Here is a 12389-nt window from a genome sequence, read left to right as displayed (position 1 = left end):
TGTGTTTATTTCTTGGTATCTGAGCTCTTAAAACCTCATTACCTTTTATTCTGCCTTCTAATCCCTGAAGCCTGAAATCTTCTCTTCCCCTAACAGTCACTGGGCACTTCCTTCCAGGAGGCACTATCTGCCCAAACCACTCTTTCTACATGAACATTAACACATTAATGTGGAAAACCAGCACAAGAGGGACTGTCACAGACACCTTTCAAGCCTGAAGCAAAATCAACACATAATGTCAGATTAATAACAAGCTGACAAACTGATACCAGAAACACCATGAACCTCCAAAACCAGTCTCAGCACTCCATGTGTTGTCCACTAGGTCAGTAACAGGCCTCTATTCAAAGTCAAAATCCTTTTCCTCCAATCTATGTAATAGAAACTTCCACACCAGGTATACCTTGCACAGTAGGTCTGGTATGCAAGCTGTAGAAAACAAAACAAATCATATTCATGTGCTGCCTAGCTGGACTGTTCTGCTTTAAATAGGAAGAAAAACCCCACTAAGTCAGAAGTAGCCATATCTTACTAAAAAAGGGCATCCTTTAGAAACAAAACTGTGTCTCAATGGAATGGGCATAGCATCCACAAAAAACCCCAAGAAGACAACCTGGAAATATACCTGATTACAGAATTCTGTGTGCCGATGAACACAAGAGAACAACCATCTCTAACTGTGAGCTAAACTCCAAAGCACGACTCAGCACCTTACTACGACCTCAACAACTAACAGAATTCTTTGCCTAAACTATCGGAGAAATGTAAAAAAACCCACAACCAAAACCAAACTAAACACCCCACCCCAACCCACCAGTATTACCAACAGACAAGTACTACAGAGAAGATGTTCCCTGTATGACCCAGACTTGTGCCATTTTGAAAGATGTTGATTTATATGCATGAGGAAACAAACTGCTGTTACAAGAAAAAGATAATACAAAACCAGATAAGTTCTTCTTTTTTTTTTTTTTTTTTTGTGGAAAGCAGAAAGTTTTGGCGTTGCCACAAAACACCTTTTTGGTTTCCTTCTTCTTTTAATTACATACCAAAAATTTCCAGAGACCCTTACCTTTTAACACCAAATAATGGGAATTTTCAGTATCACTTGAAACTCCAGATTCTTGCATGCATCTGTTTTGAACAGAAAGTGTATTTAAGATTTCTATCTTGCACAAAAGCAAAAATAATCTACTAGTTACATAAAATCAAAAGTTCTCAGTGATACTTTTAGTCATGAACAGTGTCCTTACATCCAACACACTGTTTTAAGACTCTTTTTAACTTTCTCTTTTGGCTTTCTTATGTTCATACCTTCAGGTATATGCCTAAACATTTTAAGTAAAACCAAGACATTTCAAAACCCAAAATTTTCAGTAAAAGCTCATTATCTCATTTAATTTTTGCTTAAAATACCGAGAAGGGAAATTTTCTCTGCATAGCAAATCAAGGAAACACTGTGCTAATGAGCCAATTCATCAGTTTCTAAAAAATGTGATTTATAGTAATTTTATATTCAAGATAATTTGCATAACAATGAATCTCAAAGAAAGTAACAAAAACAACTGTTCATAGAAAGATATCTATTTCAAAGATAAGTTGGGAAAAAAATAAATATTTCTCCTTAGAATCAGGAGGTACAAATACATATTTAAATGTTACATACAGAATATATAAAACATCATCATCACAGATTTTAGAAGCTTGTACCTGGTGAATAACACCAAGTGCAATGACAGCAAGCTGTCTAGTCAAGGCAACAGAAAATGACAAACAGAAGCATATATGAAAAATGAGTTCTACTGCCCCATTCAGGCTTCAGGCCACAATGTTTTCCTGATGCCTGGAAGTGACCAGCACTGTTCTCTATGTAAAATGCAAGCACCAGAGAAATAACCTGTTGAAGTTCCAACTGTATTTGGTAAAAGTCAACAACAACAAAAAAAATTAGCATGAACTGGCCATGATCTGGTATTATCTGGTGATACCACGAATTACCTGATAAAACTGTGGTAAGGTCTATTGCCTTATTTCAATATTCTCGTATTCCGGTTCATTAATATGTTCCTGACTGCTACCAGCTATGGTTAACCACCATCTAATGATCTTTGCATCAAATTATAGCAAGTAAAAAGCAAAGTAAGAAATTTTGCCTGTTTCTTTAGCAAATCAAGAGGAAATTCTAAGAAAGAATCACCACGCATTTTTATTTGCCTTGGCTAATGGCAAAACAATTCATCAGAAAGAAAGTTTTAGTGTGACTTGCAAACAAGTTCATTGTTCATCTAGTTAATAATCTGTAATGTTACTCTAAATGTAATTAATAATTAAGGGAGTATTTGTCCTCCCCTATAAAGTACTTACAAGATCCAACAAAATTTTCAGTTAATATTTAGATAAACAGCAAACTTTATTACCATAACCAATACACGAGGGCTCAGAAGTTCTGGTTTCCCATTCTGTGCAAGAGTTGTCTGAACAGTCAATTGGAAACCACTGCCATTATTACCCTAGGTAATATACAGTAAATACTCATTTTGTTATACAGTGTGTATGAGGTATTGATGCCTTTCCCTGCTCTTAAAATCAAGAATCAAACATGGTTAGAAGGGAAAAAGGGATTTTACCTCGGTATTTATTGTAAGGATCCTTAGGTGCACCAGGTCCAGGTGGAATGCACCGAAATGCACCCCGCAATGCACAAACACGATAGATTGGGTATAACCTTATAGGTCTTACTAATTAGCATATCTACCAGAGGTTCCCGGGTGAGAGGCTCGAGTGAGCCCCCCTCCCCAAGGAACCTTCCCCTGGATGGTTCTATCTTAGTTCACAAAATGTGTTCTGGAAAGGACCTTGGTGTCTGGGGCTTTCTGATCCGTAACTACAAGCCTTCTAAGATGTTTCGTCTCCTAGCTTAACAAAATAAGTCTAAGAATGTAGGCTAAAAATCACTAAGAATACAAAAAGCTATAAAAGGGGTATAAAAGAAAATGCAAAAAATCATCATGGCATCAGTATCATACACACTGTGCCCAAAATGAATACTCCTTCTAATGAATTTACTATCATACAGCCTAGCAGCTTCTCAAGAAGTTGGATGCTCCTACTACGGACTTGCCCTGTTCCCTAGAGGCTTGTTTTAGCAGAAATTTTATTCTATTATCATCTGAAAATTTTATAGTCTCATGTTCAAAAAAGTGTTCAACACCTCAAAGAAGATTTTCTTCCTCTTTTGCACATGAGTTTAATGAAAAGGAAAGGATAAGGAGAGCAGCGAGTAAAAAAAGAGAAGAATGCAGTTGTAAGGTGACACAAGCCTGAAAATAACTGAAGTGTTACTTAAAATACAGGTAACATAAAGCCACCTAGAAAGACCACACACAGAAAATTAGAACACCCATCCCAATAAAAAAACTAATCTTCAGAGAAAAATCTTGCATTATTTCTATTTAAACCTTATGTTTTTCTTGGTAAAATTAAAAACTCAATCTTAAAACTTTTTTCACTGAACACAAGTATCAAAGCTTAAGAGAGAAAACAGACTGGACAGTAGATCCAGTAGTTCATCCATTCCCTGAAGAACTACTACCTCATTTACAAAAGTTAGTTTCTACTTTAAACTTCTTTTCCTCCTCCTGTGACTTTTATTATTATCTCAAAACCCAGTAAAACATTAACACCTAGTGATTTACACCAGGAACTTGCTGAATGAAGATGCAGGATTATAAACCTTTACACCACCTGAGCCAAATTACACATTTGAAAAATATTCATATGGCTCAGGATAGGAGAAAAGGAGGGAAGGACAATGGCAGAACGGACTACTACTGTAGAGAGAACCATTTACTCTTACAGATCCAAGAGAAGAATAAGATACACCTAAAAAGTAAAAACATTTCTAAGTATTATACCACTTTACAACTAAGAAAACTGCCTTCAAAGGGGTATCTGCTATCTCCAGTCAACCAGATTGAGTATTACTTTTAATTACCTTTGTTTCTATTTTCATAATTCACTTCGTTTAAACAAGTCCTTTAGGACTACCTTGTCCTACAACTCAGAGTTTATCCCAGCTCTTACGAAGAACAAATTAATTTATCTGCATTCAGAATACTGTCATAGCTCAATCAAACTTAGCCACTTAATACCAAATAAAGAATTAATTTCAACAGAAATTAGTGAAATTCTCTAAGGAAGCCTGACCACTACAACCAAAGTATACAGATATGAGATAAAAGTACTTAGGAATATTGTGATTAAAAAAATGAATGATATGCATACCTAAAACTATTCTCTACTGAATAGGTCTTTTCTGAGGTAACGGGAGACTCAGGCTTAATACACTGCCTTGTGTCTTTAATGCAGTTTGCAGAGGATGCTTTCACTGGACAATTTTCACAGTATGCAGGTGCAAACTCCTCTTCATTACTGGTTCCAAAAAGGTCAGGGTCATTCTGAATCACATCAATGACAAGAACGTCTTGGTTGTAAGCTTCAAGGATATCTGGTAAATTTTCACTTCTGTGTTGTGAAAAATTCCCTCTTGATTTTCTATCATCATTTATTTCTAATCCAACAAGGTGGTCGACTGCATTCCAAGAATGACCAGGAAAACTAGATTTCAGCACACATTCAGTACCACAGAAATCTGGCACAGATGACTCCAGCTGTCCATCACGAAGAGGATGCGGATATGCTGAAAAACTTTCAGGGAGCACAGACATCTCATTAGAGAATTTTACAGAGCCATCATGCTGGAAGTCCTTACTGTCAATGTCATCTGTTTTTTTCTCTATGGAAGGTGGAGATGTTGCATCACTCATGACAGGAAGAGGACACTGCTCAGAACTCACCAAGAAAGTATCTTCACCTGTCTTCTGCCTTCCTGGAGCACTAGTGCTTTCAAGAAGCTCTAGTGGACTGCAAGTTTTTCTTTCAAATGAATGGACAGATTCCAATTTCTTGGATTCAAGTTTGTTTCTGCATAAAGGAATTTTGAATTTTGTAAGGTTTCCAGAGGTTAATGGTTTAATTAGGTTTAAATGAGCAAATGTCTGGTTCACTACTGATACTTCAGGGCTGGAGTTTATTCTGCTTGTGTTATCTGTAGAAGTACCATTCTGGACTGTTGCAGGCAGGTTTCTATTTGTCACATCTCCTTCATTTTTATCCTTTTGTTTTGTTGTGCGATTCTGGACTGTCACAGACAGGTTTCTATTTGTCACATCTCCTTCATCTTTATCCTTTTGTTTTGTTGTGCCATTCTGGACTGTCACAGACAGGTTTCTTTCTGTTACATCTCCTTCATTTTCATCTTTTTGTTCTGTTGTGCCATTCTGGACTGTCACAGACAGGTTTCTTTCTGTTACATCTCCTTCATTTTCATCTTTTTGTTCTGTTGTGCCATTCTGGACTGTCACAGACAGGTTTCTTTCTGTTACATCTCCTTCATTTTCATCTTTTTGTTTTGCTGTAAAATTCAAGGTTGCTTTAACTTCTTGCACATCATCATGGTTAAGAGCCACAGCACTTCTATCTGTATTAACTGGTGATTCCCCATTTTCATTGCTCATTGTCAAAGTCTCATAAATATCCACAGAAGAGGATTCTGGTGTTTCAAGTGAAGTCTGACAGTCAATATTTGGATCAATCTTTTTATGCATAATTTCCTTTGTAATGTCTGCCAACGATGTATACAAATCCAACTGTCTCAAATTCCCAGTCACTTCACTATGTCCTACAGCTTTAACACTGCTTTTATCAGAGGAATCCTCCAAAGCAGCCTTTAAAAGTCTTTTTCCTTCTGAGATGGACCCACGATTTTTAAGAAACCATTCAGAAGTCCTGGCACAAGATTCAACAGGCCAAACTTTTTTACCAGTCATGGGAACTGTTCTTTGACAGGTAAACTGCAGCAATTTCTTATTAACTTTGTTCAAATTTCCTCCTGTCTTGCTTTTGTGACAATCAGAAACATCATGGATGTGAGCTAACACTCTCAGGCTATCTGAAGCAGCTGCACAATGTGCCACACGGGTTGAATTTTCTCCTTTTGCTGTTACAGAGAGCTCAGATGTCTTCTTAAAGCCAGTTTCAAATGCAAGTAATTTGGTACTATTATTTCTCCAGGCTGATACAGTTTGTACTTCATGAGTATTTTTTTCTGTATGAAAATCTGATGTATGATCACATGAAGCTGACAGAGTATGATTTAGTCCTGAAACTGCAAACGAGCTTGACATGGCAACTGCTGCTTCTGTTTGTAACTCACACTTTTTCCATTTACTAGCCATGCCTGCAGATTCCTCCGTGATTTTCATATTTTTTCTAGGCTTTCTACCAGTATTCCAGTTTTTCCCCCTTAAACACTTATTGCTTTCACTCAGGCAGCTTGAAAAACAGCCTTCTTCATTTTCATTCTTTTCTTTATTAGATGATAAACCACCTTTTATGAGTGATCTCTCATTCTGCATTCTACTAGTGCTGCAAATTCTATCATTCAGATCTCCAGTACGATGGGCTACATGGAAGAATCCATTTAATTTATAACTGTTGGTAGTTCCACTAGCTGAAGGCTTCACTAATGTATTGATGTAACTACAATCCTCTAACATCACAAATGGATTCTTTCCTGTTGCACAGAGCAAGCCACTACAGCGCTTTAGGGCACTACTGCAATGTTCAGCATCACATTTTGCAGATGTATTCATCACTTTTTCAGCTGCGGTCACACTTAAATTTTGCAAGTGCTTGATTCGACCAGATCTGTTCTGCCTTTTTTTATACTGCACACCAGGCTCTTTTGTTACAGCATGGCATAGAAAGCTCTCGCTTTCAGTCCCACCTGAAGTAGAAACTGCAGAAGATCTAGAATAGTGAGATTCCTTTTCCTGAGAATCTTCTGCCCTGTTTTGCTTTGTCTTAACTTTCTTCACAGACTCTAAAGTATCAGAGTCCTGCTCAATTGCTTTCAATTGTTCCTCTGCTGATTAAAAAACCAAAGAAGTGTCATTAAAAAAAACTTTAAGGGAAAAAGACTACCCTATTGAACTCTTTTATAGAGAGAACCAAAACCCCCAAACATTCAAGGCTGCTAAAGAACATGACACTGTATAAGGCTAAAATATTTCTGTAAAGTTCTATGATTTTTTTTTAAATGAACACTATTGTGAGACTTACAGTAACAAAGGATGTAGTATCTTCAGAAACAAGTGCAAAGAGGAACAGACCCTTACAGTGTCATAAGGACATTGGAAGTTGTGTATCTGTTGTGTATTCCACATAGGTGGAAATAAATTAGAGCAAATCTAGCAAAAAAATGCAGATGCCATTTGCATGCTCAGCCTTAAAATCTTTTGTTTACACAGCAGATTCTAGTAGGAACACTTATTCATAGGAGTATCTTCCAGAGACATAGTCCAATCAAATGCATCAGACTGATCAAGAAGATCCAGGAAAACTGAAGGACTTGCATTTTTAGAGACTACTACTTTTTATTTGAAAGCAAATACAGATTATGTAAAAAACTGTATATCTGAAAATTTAGACTAGAGAATGAACTCAAGAAGATGCTAGTATAATGTCATTTTTTTTAGACATTCCTTTTCAAGGTAAGACAATTTTAATACCTCAGTTTTTCAGAATATGGCTTTTAGATAAAATATTAATAATCTATAGTAAATATTTGTCATTTGAATGTATCCACTTTGAAAGTAAAAATCATCCTGGAAAAAAAAGAGACTTTTAGAACTCCTCTTTCAGAATTGTTCCAGTTTGACTCAACATTCTCTTAAAACATCAAAACACAATCATTGCTTCTACATCTTTTGGGATTCTGCAGAAAATAGCAGCAAAAAAGTTCTGAGAGCAAACCCCAGCATCCTATAAAGGCAGACATTGAAACAAGACAGCATGACACATATTCAAAAATAAACAGGTAATAGATGAATGAGGAATTGACTGTCTTTTATTCTGGCATTGCTGAAACTACTGCCTCCTTTCTTGCTTGTGCCTCACCACCTCTGCAGAAATGAGGAATGCTTTTAGGGGAAACAAACTCCCAACACTTCTTACCAAAGGCCTGCCTATTGCTGCCCATACCCCTTCCTCCCTCCCTCCCTCTCTCTCTCTACCCCCTCAAAAGGCTAACTGGTCTCCTCTCCTTGGTGTTAAATAGGCTGCTTTCCTCCTCCAAGAAAAGCCTTTCTTTTTTCTGAAAATCTGTCTTCTTCTAAGACTGGTGGTATTCACAGTACTGGGAAGCACACCCTAGCTTTTCTCAAACTAAGCCAGCAGCCAGTTTTTAAAGGGGTCTTACTGCAGGACCAATTTAGGAGCCTAAATTCTTTATCTGTACTTCTACAATGGAGCTCTACCAGTGCTTACCCCTTTCCCCTGGGCTGTCTGGTCCTTTCTGATGGCTTGAGCTCTGCTGCTCTTCTTTCATGCAATGCTTCTGAGTCTTTCTTCTGGTTGTTGGCTGCTCTTGTCCACTCGGACCCTGTAGCCACTGTGACAGGAGTGCATTTCTGTTCCTCATACTCAGAGCTCGTTTCCTAGACTCTGGAAACAGTGTATGCTGTTCTAGCAAGGCAGAACTACCCCTCTCTCTGGGACCATGTACTTTTGGTTTCACCACCGATCTCCTCCTTTTCCTGCCCAAGCATCTCTTTTCTTTTTCATGTATCCCTAGCGTTCTTGATCTGACTAATGGACACCCCATCAAGTTTTCTGGTATATCAACCTCTTCCTCAGGTTTTGGTTCAGGCATGATTTCCTGAGCCCCCAAATTCTTCTTAAGATCTGGGATTTGCATGTCCTGTGTCATTCCAGAGTCAGTGCATTTCATTCCAGTACTCCATGTGACCTTTCTGGGTTGCAGATCTTCTGGTTCTGGAAAACAAGAAATTCTGTGTCTCTCCGTGCTCTCAATCTCCCCTTTCAAGGATGGGACTTGTAATTTTATTTCCATACAGGAATATTTGCCTTCTTTTCCTGAGCTCCTTGAACCCTCCTGGAAATCTGAGAGGTTCAGGTCTTCTGAGAAACTTTCATTCCTTTCAATCCCTGCTGAAAACTTATTCTCCAAAGTAGTTCCTGAGAAGAACAGCTGTTGACTTTGACCTGTCCCTCTTCTTACGGTCTCTTCCCAGCACATCGCTGCAGCCGTGGCTGCTGCTTGCCAATCGTCACACTCAGCTGTGTCTGAAACTGGTGAAGCTACACCCTTGCTTCTTCTGGGAGACTTCCTGTGCTGGATTCCCTTGGTTTTTTTACCTGGGAATTTCCGGTTGTTCTCACCTTGCTCCTTCTGCTCGGGCACAGGAGGAGCAAAACGCTTAAAGGAAGCACCGGAAAGCCTGGCAGGTTGCGGAAAGGAAGGGAAGGGCTGCTCAGGCTTTCTCTTTGGTGCCAGGCGAGGGCTCCGCCTCACTACCAGCTTCTCCCCTGCCTCACACCCTGCACCAGAAGAGCCGGGGCTGGTGACCTCCGGATCAACCGGCTTCACCTCGCTGGCTCTCACCACTTTCCCTGACCTCAACCGCGCCATCTCGGTGGTGCAGAGACAGCAGCAGAACCCACAAAACCCACTCGCCAGCGCACCTCTCGCTGCAATCTCGCTAGCCCAGCACCCGCAGTGGCTGCAGGCCCGACCCGGAGGTGGGGACAACCCCTCCCAGGCTGCCGCTTCAGGGGACAACAAGGGGAGCCCAGGCCGCCCAGAGAAAAACCACGGCCACCGACAAGCCCTTTCTGACACACACCCCCCCGCCCCCAAACACACACCCGGAGCAACCTCTCACAGAGCAGGGCGGTGAAGGAAGCAGTCTCGCACCTCTTCAGACTCAAGAAGGCCGCTGCCTGCAGCCTCGCACGCTACTTTCCCACCTTTTCTCTCTCTACCCTCGTCTACCGATCCGTCCCTCGACGCCTCGTCCAAGCGCCCCCTGCCCGCCCAAAGCGCCGAGCTGCCGCCGCGCCGGCGGGCAGTGGTGGTCGGCGGCGTGAGGCGGCTCCGTGGCGCGGCCAGGAGAGGCGGGGGGCGGCGGGAACACCCGCCTGGCTACGCTCGCCCTCTCGCCGGGCCAGCGGTGCCGCCTGCACGGTTAAACCCCAGCGCTGGGGATAGCGAGAGCGGTTCCTCCGGGCGGTCGTGCCTCGGTGTTTGCAGCGCCCGGGCCGGCGGGCGTGCGCCGATTTACGCTGCGCAGCCGTCGTGCTGCCCCGTGGCGCCCGAGGCGCTATGGGGAGCTGCCGGGCCTGGGCACAGCCATAGCCGCGGGCTCATGGGGCACCCAAGGTAACGGGCTTCGGTGTGGAACTGCCAGAGCCTGTGAGCAAACGCTCAGCTCGCCCCGAACTCGGAGTCGCGTGGGTAAAGACCCAGGCTCGCCTATTTCGTCGGGTGTTCCATCCACCTCAGGGATGCAGTATTCCTTCCTTCGAGCACAGCGCTTCAGAAGCTCGCCGACACTGAGGGGCCATGCGGTTCTTTCACAGAATCACAGAATGGGTCAGGTCAGAAGGGACCACACCCCTGCTCAAGCAGCGTCATCCCAGAGCACATGGCACAGGATTGTGTCCAGACGGTTCTGGAGTGTCTCCAGTGAGGGAGACTCCACACTGTCTCAGGGCAACCTCTTCCAGTACGTGGTTGTCTGCACAGTAAAGAAGCTTTTCATGTTCAGCTGGAACTTCCTGTGCATCAGTTTCTGGGTGTTGCCTCTTGTCCTGTTGATTGGCACCACCAAGAAGAGCCTGCCTCCATCCTTTTGGCACCCCCCCTTTAGATACTGGCAGACATTGATGAGGTCCCCTCTCAGTCATCTCTTCTCAAGGCTGAACAGGCCCAGCTCCCTCAGCCTTTCCTTGTGTAATACTCCAGTTCTGTGATCAGCTATAAAGCTGTCCACTGGACTTCCTCTAAGAGCTCCATGTCTCTCTCATGCTGAGGACATCAGCTTTGTATTTCAAATAATACGGATTCTCAGGACTTGAGTTAGGGGGAAAAAAAATCATTCAAATAGATTATATAGTCAGAAGACAATGGAAGTTGGTGTTTGGGCTTTGAATGGGGTGATAGTTTCAACACAGGTAAAGCTTCAGGACCATCCCCTGCATGATAATGTGAACATGTAGAAGTTAGCTTAAAAAATCAATGTTGTACAAAGACTGAATCTAAGTGGCAGGTGCTATGAAAATCCCAAATTATTAAACTTGATAAGGTGGTACTCTAATGCCAACAATGCAATCAGCAAAATTGCACATGGTTAGTAAATGACCGTGTCCTACTAGCAGTCCCTTTCTCTTTGCCTCAGGTGGTCTCTGAGGGATGAAGTACCTCCCTCAAATTCATTTCACCATGGCTTAGTGCTTTCTGGTGTTCACATTTCATACATCCTAGTTTGAGATCTGTGCAAAGAAATAAGGCACTTTACATCACAGCTTGCTAGATGTGCAGTCCTGGGGATGTAAAAGAGTAGTTGGAAAGGTGTATTTTACTAATTGGCATTGGTTCACTATGTAACTTCAGCCCATGTAACTCACTTTATCTCTGTTTCTCCATCCAGAGGTAGAGATAATACATTTCAATCCAAATAAAGACAGAGAACATAGGATTTTTGCTAAAATCTCTCCATAGATAAAGAAAGAACAGGAAGGCTGGGAAATGGTTAAACTTTAATTTGCTTATCGTCTTTTTAGATTGCACATACATGCTTAAATGCAAAAAGTCAGGAAATGGCTAACTAAAGCTAATCAAAGCAGAAAATACAGATTTCTTAGGCAGTTTCTCCTGTGGCTCAGTATTGTGCTTCTGGTCCTTGGGACAGAAAGGACCCAATAAAAGGGAGTTAACTGCACAGTATTTATTATTGTCAGTGTTCTGCAAGGCCAGTATTACATAAAACATTCAGCTCTGGTGAAATTTAACCATTTAACCTTTCCACTTCAAACTTTCTTCAGTGTGTAACAGAGTCTTTTATGATAGAAAGATGAAGAAGATATGCTGAAAAGCAGAAGTAAAGGAAATCTGGAAGAATGGCATATGAATTATCTTACTGCTCACTCTAATTTTTAGGATTTTAGTATTTAGTCAGTTATTTAAAATGATGAGAACTCTCCTCAGACCAGATTTTTATGAAATGAATAAAAAATCTACTTGAAATGAATACTAATTAAAGGCATTCTTCATTAAAGTACTTTGAAAAAGCACTAGAGCTTCAGAAAGGACATTTTGAAGCAGCTGTGGATTATGTTAAAAACCAGATTGCATTCAGTTTACAATACTGCTAAAAAGAGGTGGTATAAACATTGTCTTGCAAAGTGGATCAATTTAACCATCTTTTAAAAATACTTGAAAGATAAGAGAATTTTAATATATAGGC

General features: G+C 40.9%; 1 protein-coding gene across 5 annotated transcripts in view; it reads right to left on the bottom strand.

Annotated features, from left to right (window-relative positions):
- TOPAZ1 (testis and ovary specific PAZ domain containing 1) overlaps positions 1–10555 on the bottom strand; it is a 42949-nt gene extending 32394 nt beyond the window's left edge. For 2 of the 5 annotated variants that reach the window (XM_032107333.1, XM_032107314.1), the window contains exons 1-3: positions 8389–10554; positions 4285–6988; positions 1073–1134 (exon numbers count right to left, since the gene is read on the bottom strand). In XM_032107333.1, the coding sequence (XP_031963224.1) occupies positions 1073–1134; positions 4285–6988; positions 8389–9553 (3931 nt within the window). In that variant the 5' untranslated portion in view covers positions 9554–10554. Of the gene's footprint in view, positions 1–1072; positions 1135–4284; positions 6989–8388 lie in introns of all 5 variants that reach the window. The other 3 variants (XM_032107348.1, XM_032107342.1, XM_032107324.1) reach the window with 3 other exon arrangements.
- Positions 10556–12389: the final 1834 nt, after the last annotated feature.

The sequence above is a fragment of the Corvus moneduloides genome, chromosome 1 (genome assembly GCF_009650955.1).
Source record: "Corvus moneduloides isolate bCorMon1 chromosome 1, bCorMon1.pri, whole genome shotgun sequence".
NCBI lineage: Eukaryota > Metazoa > Chordata > Aves > Passeriformes > Corvidae > Corvus > Corvus moneduloides.
The sequence above is the reverse complement of the archived record's forward strand: the minus strand, read 5'-3'. Positions and strand labels throughout refer to the sequence as shown.